At 39.3% G+C, this 15,266-nt stretch overlaps 1 protein-coding gene across 4 annotated transcripts in view; it reads left to right on the top strand.

Moving 5' to 3' along the window:
• Window positions 1-15,266, top strand: part of LOC117909355 (protein FORGETTER 1) — an 81,447-nt gene that overhangs the window by 15,989 nt on the left and 50,192 nt on the right. For all 4 annotated transcript variants that reach the window (XR_004650343.1, XM_034823366.1, XM_034823368.1 and 1 more), the window contains exon 8: window positions 11,083-11,215. Coding sequence is in view for 3 of the 4 variants with exons in the window: in XM_034823366.1 (XP_034679257.1) it covers window positions 11,083-11,215 (133 nt within the window). In the remaining variant the exon portion in view is untranslated. The remainder of the gene's footprint in view (window positions 1-11,082; window positions 11,216-15,266) is intronic.

The following is a 15,266-nucleotide window of genomic DNA, read 5'->3' on the forward strand; positions in this document are numbered from 1 at the left end:
GGAATCTGGGACCTAATTATATTCCATCTGCACGCCCTAGGAAAGAGGTACAAATCTTTCATGAGATGGTTGATCATCTTAAATCCCAAATCATTAGGAGAAGTGAATCAATAATGCTGGAAGAATCTCCTAGAATATTTCAATCTATCCAATCTCAGGAGCTTTACATCATTAGGACATGAAGAAGAGCTCTAACACTAGTGCATAGGAAGTATACAGCTAAGAAGAACGAAGAAACAAAAGGACAGTAGGGAAGGAAGTTTCAAAAGGAGAGTGAAGTTTTGGAAGGAGAGATGGTGTGAGGATGAACCTTTGTGTTTATCTTTCCCATGTTTGTGTTCTTTTGCAGTATCGGAAGAGGCTTAGGTGGTGGATTTATGGGATTAGACAGGTGAGGGGTCATTAAAATCCATGTTTTTTATAGACATTTGAATGATTGGGAGCTGAATGTAGAGGAATGACAATGAATATTGAGGGGGAGGACAAGGTATTGTGTATGGATTCATGGAATGATAATTTTTCTGTTTAGTCTTTTTATGCTGCCTTGGAATCAAGGGATTCGATTCCTTTTCCAATGAGTCTAATTTAGAATCCATGGGTACCATCTAAAGTAAGGTTCTTTGCATGAAAAACTAGTTGGGAAAAGTGTGGGCTCTATTAGAGAAAAGGTTGGTTCTTCGACAATAGATGCTTTCTTTATAAAGTTGAAGAAGAATCCATTCTTCGTTGTGCCAAGACAAGGACTCTTTAGCTATTGCTTTTCACTTTATTTGGTGTTTATTAGGTGTAATCTACCATGTTTAGAGAAACTTTTTTAGGGTGGTATGGTTCCTTAGAGAGGGTTCCACTGTGCCTTTTCTAGACAATATGGAAAGAAATGAATCAATTGGATCAAGCCTTGAAAAGTTCTTTTCTTACAAACATGTTTTTGTGGATGAAGTTGTATGGAGATATAGGTGTTGTGCCTTTAATTAATTTTGTTAATTGGCTAGGTTTTTGCTAAGAGTGAGAGTTGTTTTCTCTGTTCTTTTTATTTTGGTTATGCCTTTTTACGCATGTTGTATAATCCTATGTACTTTGGCACATGGTTTCTTTATATATATATATATATAAATCATCTTCATTTATCTTTATCTTTTTTTTTTGATCGGTAAAGAAAAGATCTATTGAAAAGAGACGCCAAAAGAGTGACTCAAGATATACAATACCTATACACCCACCGCCAAACCGACCAAAAAGAACAAGAAAATAAGTACTTAGTCGGGTCAAAAAACAACCTTAACTAGAGCCCAACCAATAAAAAAACTAACTAAAGTTGGAGGGCGATCAATTATAAACAACTTTGCCTCTAACCAAAGAGAAAAAACAAAAAAGTATTCGAAGGATGTATAAGGATAAATACAAAAATGATGAGCATTCCTTCAAGGATGTGTAAGGAAAGGTTATAAAGTAACTATGTGTCAAACCTAACATGAACAAATCCAACCTTACAAATAAAAATCAAGGTAGAAAAAATAGAAATATAACACACTCTAGGAGAAAGAAAGTTTATGACAACAGAGGCTAAATGCTTAGCTCCTTGTTTGGCTACTTAATTTGCGGCTTTGCTGAACAAGGAACCTAAGTGAAGGAACAACGCAACTCACTAACATCTATGATTTGTGCATCCAATTGTCAAACTTCCATGATCCTCTTTCCTTATTAGTTACTTAAGATATAACAATAACTAAATTGCCTTCTACGATTAGGGTGGATAGACCTAAAGCTTTAGCTTGTAATAAACCCTTTAGCTATGCTAGTATCTCTGCCCTAATAGCCAACCCCACTCTTGCTTGCTTATAGAAAACTCTTAACATTGTACTAGAGTGATCTCTTATCATGTTGCTACATCTTTCACTGGGGTTACCCAAGGAATATCCAACAAAGTTTAACTTCACCGAGCCTAATGGAGGGGGTGACCAACCAAGTAACACTTTCTTCATTGACTTGTTTGAGAAACAAGCGCTCTTCCGATCCAACATTAAGAGAAACAAAGGGATATATGCAAAAGGATTTGGTGATTGAGGCCTAAAGGGAAGAGTAAAAGTAAATCCAATCCCTAATGACAACCATAAATTTCCATCTATCTTGGAAAATCCATTCATTCCTCTCTAATTAGGTAAACCATATCAAGGATAAAACAACCATCTGTTGCAGATTCTTTGCTTTTATAAGGCTTCCAAAGCCTTTAAAAGAGATTCACATCATTTCTACTATACCTTTAGGAGGAACGCTTTTAAGATTGGCTAAACAAAACAATCTTTGCCAAAGAACTAGTGTAATGGGACGACAATGAACAAGTGATGATTTGTCGATTCATTATTTTTCAAACACATAATACAATGATCTGAACTGAGAGCTTTGTAAGGTCTTCTTAATTAAAGCATGTTGTTAGGGTTAACACCCTTTCATTTGCCACAAACCAAGCAAAGGCCTTCACCTTTAGTGGAGTTTTAGATTAAATAGTAGGAGTAAAAGAGGTTACGACATGAGAAGAGGGAGCAACTGAGAGAGTTTTGTAAAATGAGCTGACAGAAAAAAGTACTGAGGATTTTATCTATAAAGGAAGATGATATGTACACATGACCCAAGGAATAGAGGAGGCTAGTCATTTCCTTATCTCCAAATCATAAAAGTTTTTATGAAAGTTGAAATTCTAAGGTGGACTGGTAGAAGATTGATCTATAGCATAAAAGATAATCTAATGACTTGGAACAAATTTGGAAATCGAAGCTTAAGAGGATTCTTGCCCAGCCAAGTATCCTCTTAGAGGTGATTTTTTTTTTTTGCTTTCTCCCACCAAGTACTGAGTGAATTTGTTTATAAAGTCTTTCACTTTCCTATTAAAAAAAGGGAAAAAAAGAAGAAGAAGAAAAAGGAACCATATTTTTGCTAAGGTTTGTACCAAGAAGTTTAGTTTTCCTTCCATTTTCTCGAAGGTCAAAATAAGCTAGGAGGTCCTAACCATATGGGGAGTATGCATAGAACATTGACAACAAAAAGGAAAGCAAGAAAAAGAAAAAATCCCAAAGAAACACACACCCCTCTAACCTTGAAGGATCCATCTTATCAATGCAATCTAGAAAATGATGTCTACTACCTATCATACACTCATGTACTAACTTTCATTGATAATAAAACATTTTTTTTTTTTTACTTTATATGCGACCTCTAGAGATGTCAATCCAAGCAAGATGGGTTAGGGGGTGAGCGTTGTTCTCCTTTGATTTCTCATGTTGTGTTTTGGGCATGTTTAATTTTCTACTTTGTTTAAATATTCATTAGTATTCATAGGCACATTTATAAGTTAGATTCTAACATACCTATCCAAAAAAAAAAAAAGCTAAGATTCTAACATATTGATCTCAGTTAATAAAGTTCACATATATTATCTGTGAGACCAAACCAGTCCTTTCTTGTCACATATTGAATTGTGTTTTAACCTTTCCAATCTCACACAAATCTCTTCTAAATACAAGTATATCATGAATGGTCAATACTACCATACCTGACTATGTATTCTTTGTGAGGATTGAGTGATTTGAGTGACCTTGATGTCAAAATATTGTGTGAATGGCCGAATACCTTGGCCTTGAGTTTTGTATGTTATATATAGACTTTACAAGGATGCTATACATGGAAAGCAAATAAAAGCAAATAAATTCCCGCATGATTCTACCCCTATACATGTAAACTATAATCTGTCAAATAATGTATGCTAACTGTATAGAATAATAAATGGAGAAATAAGGAAACAATTGTGGGCTAAAATAAGGAAAGAAGTGTGGAGAGCAAAGCTGTCCTTTGACAGCCCCCCTCAAATTGATGCAGGTTGATCAACAAGCATCAATTTGCTACTTAGCAAGCAATGTCGATGACGAGGGAGAGCCTTGGTGAAGATATCAACAATTTGTAAGTCAGTGGAAATATGTGGAAGAGTGATAACACGAGCTTCAAAGGCTTCACGGATAGAGTGACAGTCCACTTCAATATGCTTTGTGCGCTCATGATAGACAGGATTGGCCGTGATCTGAATAACACTTGTATTATCGGCATGTAGAGGTGTAGGATCGGTCTCAGAAAAATCTAACTCCGCAAGCAAACCTCGAAGCCAAATGATTTCAGAACAAGCAAGAGACATCGCCCGATACTCAGATTCCGTAGATGACTTAGAGACTCTGTCTTGCTTCTTACTTTTCCAAGAGATCGATGCATCACTAAAGAACACACACCAACCAGTGATGGAGCGACGGGTATCCACACAACCAGCCTAATCAGCATCACTATAAGCAGCAAGGGAGTAGAATTGCCTGCAGGGAAGAACAAGCCACGAGTAGAAGTGCCTTGAACATAGCGTATGATCCTATGGACAACAACCAAATGAAGATGAAGAGGAGTTTGAATGAACTGGCTGACTTGCTATACAACAAAAGAAATGTCCGGTCTAGTAATGGTGAGATAACAAGGCTACCGACCAACTTCCTGAATAAACTGGGATTAGCAAGTAAGTCGTCCTCCTCTTTGCGAAGCTTGACATTTAATTCCATGAGAGTATCAACAGAAGTAGCCCCTTGTAGACTAGCTGTAGCCACCAAGTCACTCGCATACTTATGTTGATTGAGGGAAATACCAGAGGGACTATGATGCACCTCAAGACCAAGAAAATATGTGATAGACCCAAGATCTTTCATATAAAAGGTCTCGGAGAGATGAGTTTTGAGCTGACCGACCAAGTAAAGCAGAATCGGAACCGGTGATCACAATATCATCAACATAAACCAAAAGAACAACAATACCCATGTCTGATTTCCGAAGAAACAAGGAAGTGCCATACTTGCTCTACCTGAATGAAAATTGTAATAAAGTGGTGTGGAATTTATCAAACCAGGCCCTTGGAGCCTGTTTGAGACCATAAAGAGAGTGACGAAGCTTACACACATGTGAAGTCAAAGAGGGAAACAATCTCGGGGGTGACTTCATATAAATACACTCTTTAAGATCCCCATGAAGAAAAGCATTTTTTACATCCATCTGATGTAGTGGGCAATCACTGGAAGCAGCAAGAGCTAGAATCGTACGAACAATAGTCATTTTAGCCATCGGAGCAAAGGTCTCTTCATAATTTACACCATATTCCTGATTATTCCCAAGTGCAACAAGCCAAGCTTTGTAACGATCCAAACTTCCATAAGATCGGACCTTGACTGAGTAAACCCATTTGCAACCCAGAGGAACAATAGTGGGAGGACAGGGCTCAATGTCCCAAGTGTGATTGGCCTCTAGAGCGGCAATTTCTTCCTGCATAGCTTGTCGCCAACAATCATGCTTGGCAGCATGTGAGTAGCATGTGGGAATATCAAAATTGGACAATGCAGTAGTAAGGGCTGAAATAGAATTGTCAGAACTGGAAGAGGGAAATCCATACCTATTCGAGGTACAGACACTCGAGGAGAGCAATGTACTAAAAGTGCTGGAGGTGCTGCAACTGACTGAATCTAGAGCATGGTAGGATCAGATATCGAGTGAGCCACCGAAAGAGACTGTGGGCGGGAGCGTCTCGTATACACAATACCTAGTTAAAAGCGAGAACTGATTGGATGAAGATCTGAGAACTGCTGCTCAAAGGAGGGGAGGACCACAGTAGAAGAGGATACAGGAAAGAAATGTTGATTTTCAAAGAAAATAACATTCCTAGAAATACGTGTACGATGTAATGTAGGATCATAGCAAACAAATCCCTTTTGACACATATTATATCCCAAGAAAGCACATCGAACAGATTGAGCAGATAATTTATGTTGCTCATGAGGAGGTAAATAAACAAAGCATACACAACCAAAAATACGAAGGTGATCATAACTAGGTTGCTTAGCAAATGAGCGGAAATAGGGAGACTCCATATGTAGGACTTGAGAAGGTAAACGATTAATCAAGTGAGTAGCAGTTTTTAGAGCCTTTACCCAAAACATGGATGAAACAGAAGATTCTAACAAGAGAGTACGTACCACATCTAGGAGATGACGATTTTTGCGTTCGACAACTCCATTTTATTGAGGAGTAGAGGGACATGAACGTTGATGAATAATACCCTTAGAAGCCAAGAATGCTTGAAACTCAATAGACAAATACTCACCATCGGAATCTGTGCGTAATGTCTTAATAGAAGTAGAAAATTGATTGTCAACATACGCTAAAAACTCAGTGAAAGTACGAAAGACCTCAGATTTAGAGTGAAGAAAGTAGACCCAAGTAAATCTGCTATGATCATCAATGAAAGTCACATAACATTGAAATTTCTCATGTGAACTAACTGGGGAAGGTCCCCAAACATCACTATGGATAAGATCAAAGCAGTGAGATGCTCTACTTGCATGTAAAGGGAAAGGAAGAGTTTTACTTTTACCAAGTTTGCAAGAATCACACTCAAGAGATAAAGAAGAACGATCCTTATTACCAGGTAAATTAGAGTTCAATACATGAGATAAGATCTGAGTATTGAGATGACCTAAACGACGATGCCACACCATACTAAGATCTGAAACATTATTACAAGCAAAAGACTTAATAGAAGAAAGTGGAGAAAAATCTGGAACAGGTAAAAATAGTGGAAACAAGCTCCCCACTTTAGGTCCCTTCGCGATCGGCTCCCCTGTTACCTGGTCCTGCACAACACAACCATTACCAGAAAAATTAACAGCACAATTGTTATCAACTAATTGACCAACAGAAATAAGATTCGTGGAAAGCTGAGGAGCAAGAAACACATCAGCGAACTTAGAAGAGGCATTGCTGATAGCAGCTATGGGCAAAGAGTTGCCATTGGCAGTCTGAATGGAAGATTGACCACCGTAGGGCCGAACATGACACAAAGCGGTGGGATTATTAGTCATGTGATTAGAGGCCCCTGAGTCCACGTACCAGAGTTTAGTAGAATTGTTACCTTGGAACTCCATTGCTGATAATGCTGAAATTAACATCCGTTGCACCATTTCTGGGGTGCAGTAATCTGGTGCAGGAGGTGCAGGAACAGAGCACGCAGCTGAAGGAGAGTCGTGTGCTGCAGAAGTTGCTACAGGAGGGACAATAACCGAAGTTTGAAATGCTTGGGTTTGACGATTCTAGGGGCGAATACGACATTCTTTGAAAATGTGACCCTTCTTCTTGCAATAAGAACAAAACTTCTTAGGACAAGTGGCAGCAATATGCCCATATTCCTTGCAGCAGAAACACTGCAAGTTTTTAGAATGTATAGGCGGTCTGCGTCCTTAGGCAGCATAAGCTACAGTTGTCGTCCTGGAACTGCCATGAGATTGCTCCAGAATAGCTTGAGTACTAAGGCGTTGCTCTTCGCGAAGTAACTCACCAAAACAAATATCGAGAGAGGGAACAAGAGATCTGTTCAGTAAAGAGGAGCGGACAGATTCATATTCCGAACATAGTTTCATAAGAAACTGATCACGCCGGGTAGTTGCGTGAATAGTCTGAATAGTTGAGAGAGCGACAATAGGAACATCCGCTGTAACCAAATCAACATATTCATGCCAAAGAGTTAGAAATGCCGAGTAGTAGTCTTGGATGGAAAGACTACCATGTTGAAACATGGCAATCACATGTTCTAACTGTAAGTGATGAGCATTGTTATCCTGATGATAAACTTTCTTCAAGTAAGCCCACATAGATTGAGCGGAGCGATGGGGCCGCAAGTGGGTGACAATATGAGGCTCCACTGAACCAAGCAGCCAAGACATGATGCGTGCATCAAGCACAACCCATGAAGGAGAAGACCTAACATCCTGAGATTTGTCAAAAGGGTTGGTTTTTCAACATCCGTGCCATCAATATGACCCCAAAGGTCTTTTCCCTTGAGAAAAAGTTCAAACTGAAATGCCCAGGTAGAATAATTTGTGCTTGTAAACTTAACACACATAGGTGTGGAATCCATAGAAAATAAATAGAACCCGAGACAAAAAGATGGACAAAAAAAAAATTCCAGAAGAAAACTGACCCACTATAGCCACAGAAATACCGAGAAAAATGGTTGTGGTTGGGTGCAGCACGGATCAACACAGACTTGACCGAAAGACACGAGAGACACCTCCGAAACCGAGAAGACAAAAAAGAACTTGAGGGAAGAAAAATTAGCAACCTTACTCTGATACTATGTCAAACTATTGTGTGAATGGCCGAATACTTGGCCTTGAGTTTGTATATTATATATAGACTTTACATGGATGCTATACATGGAAAGCAAATAAAAGCAAATAAATTCCTGCATGATTCTACCCCTATACATGTAAACTATAATCTGTCAAATAATGTATGCTAACTGTACAGAATAATAAATGGAGAAATAAGGAAACAATTGTTGGCTAAAATAAGGAAAGAAGTGTGGACAACAAAACTGTCATTTGACACTTGATACTATGTTAAGCTACTGATTTTCTTAAAAGCTTAAGATGTTAAAACATGGGCTCAAAATGTAAACCGGGCCAATGTATGGTCCTATACCCATGTGTGCAAAGGCAGATTAGTAGTTTTGAGTTATAATTAAGCAGATGGAGGGATAAATTATAGGAAAGACTCGAACTCAAGACCTCTAATTAATCACAGCCTTGATAACATGTTAGAGAATAAAGAATAGGAGAAGAGGATCTGTTTGTTCTCTTCTTTTTAAGTAATTAGAGAGAAAGAACTATAATACCTAATTTTATATGCGCTTGTATCTTAATGCTCAAATTAATAATACCCTCACAAATAATGTTTATATATATATATATATATATATATTTGTGTGAGTGTGTAAGTTTTAGTAAATTCCTTAACTAGGAAGAAATTCATTTTTTAGAATAATAATTTTAATAATTGGAGGACCTTGAAAGACTCATTTGTTCTCTCACTTGTGCAAACTTGTCTCTACTAGATGTGCGAGCTTGATCATTATCTTTTTTTATACCTATTTTTAAAAGTCCTTTCTTGTAGTCCTATCTAATCTATCAGACACGGTTCCTTTCTATTTAGCTCAATTTATTTGGAAATCTAAAGTCTTTTTTAAGGTTAAGGTCTTTACTTGGCTTGTGGCATGCAAGAAGGTAAATATCAATGATATGCTATAATTGAGAAAACGTTACAAAGCTTTTAGTCTTGACCATTGCATTTTGTGCATGGAAAGAGGAGAAACTACTAATCATCTTTTTTTACATTGTCTGTTGACTTAGGGGTTGTAGCACAAACTATTTAAATTTGCTAGCTTGGACCGGGTTTCTTTTAAGAGTATGTGTGAAATGATGGCCATCTCATATAGAAGCACTAGTAGAGGCAAGAGGCAAGGTCCTTTGGCAAACTGTTTGTCTCACATTAACTTGGATTAAGTGGCGGGAAAGAAATGTTAGGATTTTTGAGGACAAATGGACTACGTTAGAGACAACATGATATTTAATTCATTTCTAATCCTCTTTTTGGGCCTCTTAAACCACTACTATTAAAGGCACTTCTCAATTTTCTGCTGCTCGAATGGTATTCGGTGTGTAAATCAAAAGGTTTTGGATAGTAAGGAGAGGAGCATTGTTTGGGTTGCTATTAGAAGGAGATGTATTATCCTCAAAGAGAGATGAGATGCTCTATATTGTATATCGTTATGTGGTACCATACTGATGTATAGGTCTTCTTAGTATATTGGAGGAGTTCAATCATACTTTTTCTGAACAAATTTTTGTAAATAGGGGAGCATTGCTCATCCTTCTCATGTACTTCTTCCTTGGGGACACGGGCAGCTTCTTCTCATTCTCTTTGTGGGACTGGTCTTGGTTTGGAGGGTTGTGAGGTGGCTTTTGCCATTGATTCTCTGGGAGAGGACAGCGGTCCCCTAAGGATGGTTTGGTGAATGACACTTTGTTGGAGTTTGAAGAGGCTGGGGTGACCCCGATAGAAGTTGCAGCGGGTGAGATGGATAAGGAAGAGGGATCATGCTTGGCTTGGTTTTGAGGGCAAAGGTGCCTATGGAGAATTGGTCCTCAAGCAACCTGGCTGTTTTCAGCTACTGGTTGGGCATGCTGATAGTGGGCTTTGAGGCTGAGACATTGGCTCTCCTCAGAAAAATGAAGGCTGGGAAAATAGTAAGACGTTGAAAGCTCTTCTTCTTCAAAATTGGAAGGGAATTAAAGAAACTGGGGTGTTTTGTGATTTACCAGGGACCAGAAGCTAAACGATAAGGGTGTGGATAGGGAGAGTGGGAAATCACTGCAGTGGGTAGAAGATGCCTTTTTTTTTTTTTTTCATCTTTTTGGAATGTTAGAGGGGCTTCTGCTATGTTTGGGTCACAGCAACCCTTTTGGTAGGCAGGCCTACCAGAAGGTCGTCTGGGGGTACTTTGTTTTCTCTAGGTCTGTTAAGCTTGAGGCTTGGTTCGGGGGGCAGGTTGTTGCTGCCCTTTCCTTTGGCTTGCCGGAAGGTGCTTTTTGTATACTTCGTGTGTACTTTGATGTGCCTCTTTCAAGCGCTTTTAATTTAATCACTCTTTTGACCTATCAAAAAAAGTATTAATCCTTAGTCTCACTAGTAGTCTCACTGCTTAGTTAAACAACACAACTCTCCTTGCCACACCGAGCGGTCATTCCATGCCCAAGGGTTTCCTTAATTTAGGGTCTCGCAATGGTTACACAATGGCCTTGTTACTCTAGTTCAATCATTTTGTTGCTTTATGGAAATTTGATTTACATTGATTGAATTGGTCCAGAACTGCTGGTTTGAGCTTTATAAGACATAATTTATAGAAAACTGAATTGAGACAATAATTAAAGTAGGGGAAAAGAGACCTCCTGTAAAACTCTCATCTGGCATAACTCTCTCTCTCTCTCCCCCCACCCGCCCCCCTCTTCCACACTTCCCAACCACATCCTGATTAAAACATGTATATTCTGGTACCAAATGTTTGTTCTCTTCCTATCAAACTAGTGGAATAACTTTGCAGTTTTTTGTGGCAAAAAAGTGTACCATGGCTAGACTTGTTTTCTCCCAACTATTAATTTTCAAATTCTAACATGACAGGCCCGACTTCCTGATGCTCGTGTCATTTACTGCTCAGCAACTGGTGCCTCTGAACCACGCAACATGGGTTATATGATCCGGCTAGGTCTTTGGGGAGCTGGAACTTGTTTCTCTAATTTTCGGGAGTTTCTAGGTAAGATAGTTGTGTATTTTGCTTCTATCCTGCAATTCGTTTTCTAATTGAAGGAATAAATTGGTTTAGTTGCTTGGGTATATGAAAAGGGATAGTCTATCAAACTTGTTACTGTTATTGTTGTGTATTGCCCTTCTATCTTGCGATTTAGTTTTCTAATGGAAGGCATAAATTGGTTTAGTTGCTTGGGTATATGAAGAGGGAGTCTATGAAACTTGTTACTGAAAATACCTGCTGGAGGCAGTCACTTTTCTAATTTCCTTGAAACTTAGTAAAGGAATGAATATTCTTTCAGGTTAGGACTAAGAATCAATGTAGTAGTTTGTTGAGAGCCTTATTTTATTTTATTCTAATTTCAAAATAACTGAATTTGTTAGTTAAGGAAGAAACAAAACAACGATGTATATAAGACCAAAAAAAGGAAGGATAGACAAAAACCATCATCCTCGCTTCACTTACAACCCAACTAATCTATACAATCTAAAAGGGACAAAGAATTAGACTCTATGCCTAACCAACTCCAAAAACATGTACATAAATGAGGGTAAAATCGCATGGTTTGTAAGTTCAGAATCTTCAAAAGCTCTTTGATTTCTCTCCTTCCATAAAGTCCAACATAGATACAAAGGTATAGCTTTCCAAGCCTTCTTCCTTTTCTTCCCAACAAAGGCTTCTCACCAACTAATGAGGACATCCTTGATTGAGAACGACATCACCCACTGAACATCAAATAAAGCCAAAATAAGGTGCCACAACATGGTTGCTTTAGGATAATGAATGAGAATATGGTTTGTTGACTCATCGTCACCCTTACACAAATAGCATCTTTTTGGAAGGCTCCGCTTCCTCCTTTTTAGGTGATCCAGAGTTAGAATTTTTTCCCAAAAAGCTTCCTAAGCAAAGAAATTGACTTTCATCGGCACCCAAGGATTCCACACCAAGCTTGTGGGGAAACCCTATGGATAACAACCAGCTAAGGAGGATAGTAAGATTTGAGAGAAAAGCTTCCCCCTTTCGCCAACCACCAAACTATAGCATCCTCCACTGACCGTGTGCCCTTGCAACCTTCTAAGCAAACCTTCCACCTCACCTAACTCCCAATCATTTGTTTGTCTAGAGAACATTGGGCTCCAACTGCCTCTCTCCCCATTCTGCTCCCACAACTGATCTACCCAAGCTTCTTTAATTTTTTGATAGGATCCCCAAGCTTCTTTATCAGTGGCAATTGAAAGCAACTCTGGGAATGCACAGCTAAAGGTTCCTCCCCACACCACCTATCTTTCCAAAACCTCACCCTCCTGGTGTCTCCCACTTTAAAGCCAATCTTGTCATAGATCCCTTTCTACCCACAACTAATCGCCTTCCCTACAACCACCTGTTTCCAAAAGGAATCATTCTCAGAAGCAAATCTCCAACACCACTTCCCAAGAAGAGCCTTATTTAGAAGAGATAAGTTCCTTAACCCCCCGCCCCCCTTAAAGCCAACAATTGACCATCTTACAAGATGAGGCCTTCTTTGGAGCTCTCCTCCCACCCCCCCCAACCCCACCACCATAGGAAGTCTCTTTGAATCTTCTCCAATCTAAGATTCACCTTATGGGGGATCACAAATAAAGACATGAAATAGATTGGTGGACTAGATAAAGTGCTCTTTAATAAAATCAATTTCCCTCCTTTTGACATGTATTGCCTTTTCCTCAAAGCAAGTCTTCTCTGAAATCTTTCTTCCACTGCATCCCAAGCATAAACAAACTTGAAGGGGGCTCCCAGGGGAAGATCCAAATAAGTAGAAGGTAAAGAGCCCACTTTGCACCCCAACACGCTAGCCAAATCCTCTATATTAGAGTCCTCTCTAATTGGGATTAGCTCGCATTTGTCCAAATTGATTTTTAAGCCATAGATCGCCTCGAACCACATGAACCCCCAACTTAAGGCCTCTAAATGCTCCTTGTTTGAGTAGCTGAAAATCAAAGTATCATCGACAAAAAGGAGATGGGGCACCGCCCTTCCCACTCCTCCTCTTCTACTAGCCTAGAAACCTTGAATGAAGCCTCCTTCCAAAGCCTTTTTCAATAAACTAGAAAGCATCTCCATAGCCAAAATGAAAAGAAAGGGGAAAAGGGGGTCTCCTTGTCTTAGACCTTTAGAACTAGCAAAGAAGCCAATAGGAGTTCCATTAATCAAAATCGAATGGCGAACAAAGGAAATGCACCACCTCATCCACCTAACCCACTTGGCCCCAAAGCCCATTTTTTCCATGACTGCTAATAAGAACTTCCAATTCACATGGTCATAGGCCTTTTCAATGTCCCATTTGCAAATGAATCCCTTATCCGAGCTCTTAAGCCTTGAATCTAAGGCTTCATTAGCTATGAGGACTACATCTAAGATTTGTCTACCCTCCACAAAAGCATGTTGGGAAGGAATTTGACACAACTCTCCTAACCACTTTTTTCAACTTGTTAGCCAAGACTTTAGCTAGAAACTTATAAAGGCTCCCCACAAAGCTAGTAGGCCAAAAGTCCCTCAAATCCTTTGCACTCCCTTTCTTAGGATGAACACAATAAAAGTGGCGTTCAGACTTCTCTCGAAGAGACCCGAATGATGAAATTCAGTGAAAAGACCCATCACTTCAAACTTTACAATGTCCTAACAAAATTGCCAAAAGGCCATGGAGAACCCGTCTGGGCCCAACGCCTTATCCCCTTACAAACTAGAAAGGCTAGCAAGGATCTCTTCTTTAGAAAAAGGATTCTCCAACGCCCTCACTTCTTCTCTGTCCATGACTAAAAAGGACAGCTCATTGATGCTTGGCCTCCACTCATCAATCTCTGACAAAACTCTTCGGAAAGAGATTACCGCCTCTTCCTTTACCTTTTCTTCCCTTGTCAACCTTCTTCCATTCACTTTGATGGCTGCCAAATAGTTCCTCCTTCTCTAGCATTAGCCATCTTAGGGAAAAACTAAGAATTTTTATCACCTTCTTTCAGCCACAACTGTTGTGACTTCTACCTCCACGAAATCTCTTCCATACTTGCCCACTTACTGAAATCCTCCACAACTGTTCTTTTAGCCTCTGCCTCTTCAGGGGATAGTCCCAAATCACTTTCTTTAGCATCTCAATAACTAATCTGAGAGAGGGCAACCTCTTTGTTAGAGAAAACATTCCTAATCACCTTGTTGTTCCAGGTTTTGAGATCTTTTTTTGATCAGAAATGAAGAGAAATATATTAATAGAAGGAAAGATACATGAGAAAGAAAGAAAAAAGTAACAAAAGAAACCACAAGAAGGATGAGAGGTCCTTCCTACACAATCTGAACAACATAAAAACCCCCAACATTAGCTAAAAACAAAGAGAAACCCCCCCAAACTCAAACTTTTGAAGCGCAAACCTCACTCCAGTTGAGTTGTAACACATTTAAAGGAACTCCTCTAAAAGCTGCAGAACAAGAATCCCAAAGAGAGGAATATAACAAAATCAAATCCCATAACGTCTCTTCCGATCTCCCCTTATCCTCAAAAATCCTATTGTTTCGCTCTTGCCACACTATCCAAACCAAAGTGAGGCAAGCAACTTGCGAACGAGTCTTGCCTCTTAAGGAGTTCCCCAAGCCTTTAAAAGCAATAACCAACATGTCCACAAACCTCCTTGGAGGGACCCAGACCAGCCGAACTAGCTTGAACAACTTGTTCCAGAGTCCAATGGTAACAGGACAATGAAGAAAAAGGTGATCAATCGACTCCCCATTTCCTTTGCAAAGAATGCACCATTGAGGACAGAGGGACTTGTAAGGTCTTCTCAAATGCAACTTGTCATTGGTGTTTACCTTCCCATGAGCTACTAACCAAGCGAGGGCCTTAACCTTTGAAGGGGCTTTTGAACTCCACAAAAACTTGGCCGGAAGGAACAAAATAGGATTAAAGACTTTTGACAAGGCCAAGAAAAAAGATTTCACTGAAAACAAGCCTGATGAAGACAAAGACCACGCTCTATAATCAGCCAAAGAAGGAGAGAAACGCACTGAACTGAGGGAGGACATTAATCTCTGA

This window comes from Vitis riparia, chromosome 19 (assembly GCF_004353265.1).
Source record: "Vitis riparia cultivar Riparia Gloire de Montpellier isolate 1030 chromosome 19, EGFV_Vit.rip_1.0, whole genome shotgun sequence".
NCBI lineage: Eukaryota > Viridiplantae > Streptophyta > Magnoliopsida > Vitales > Vitaceae > Vitis > Vitis riparia.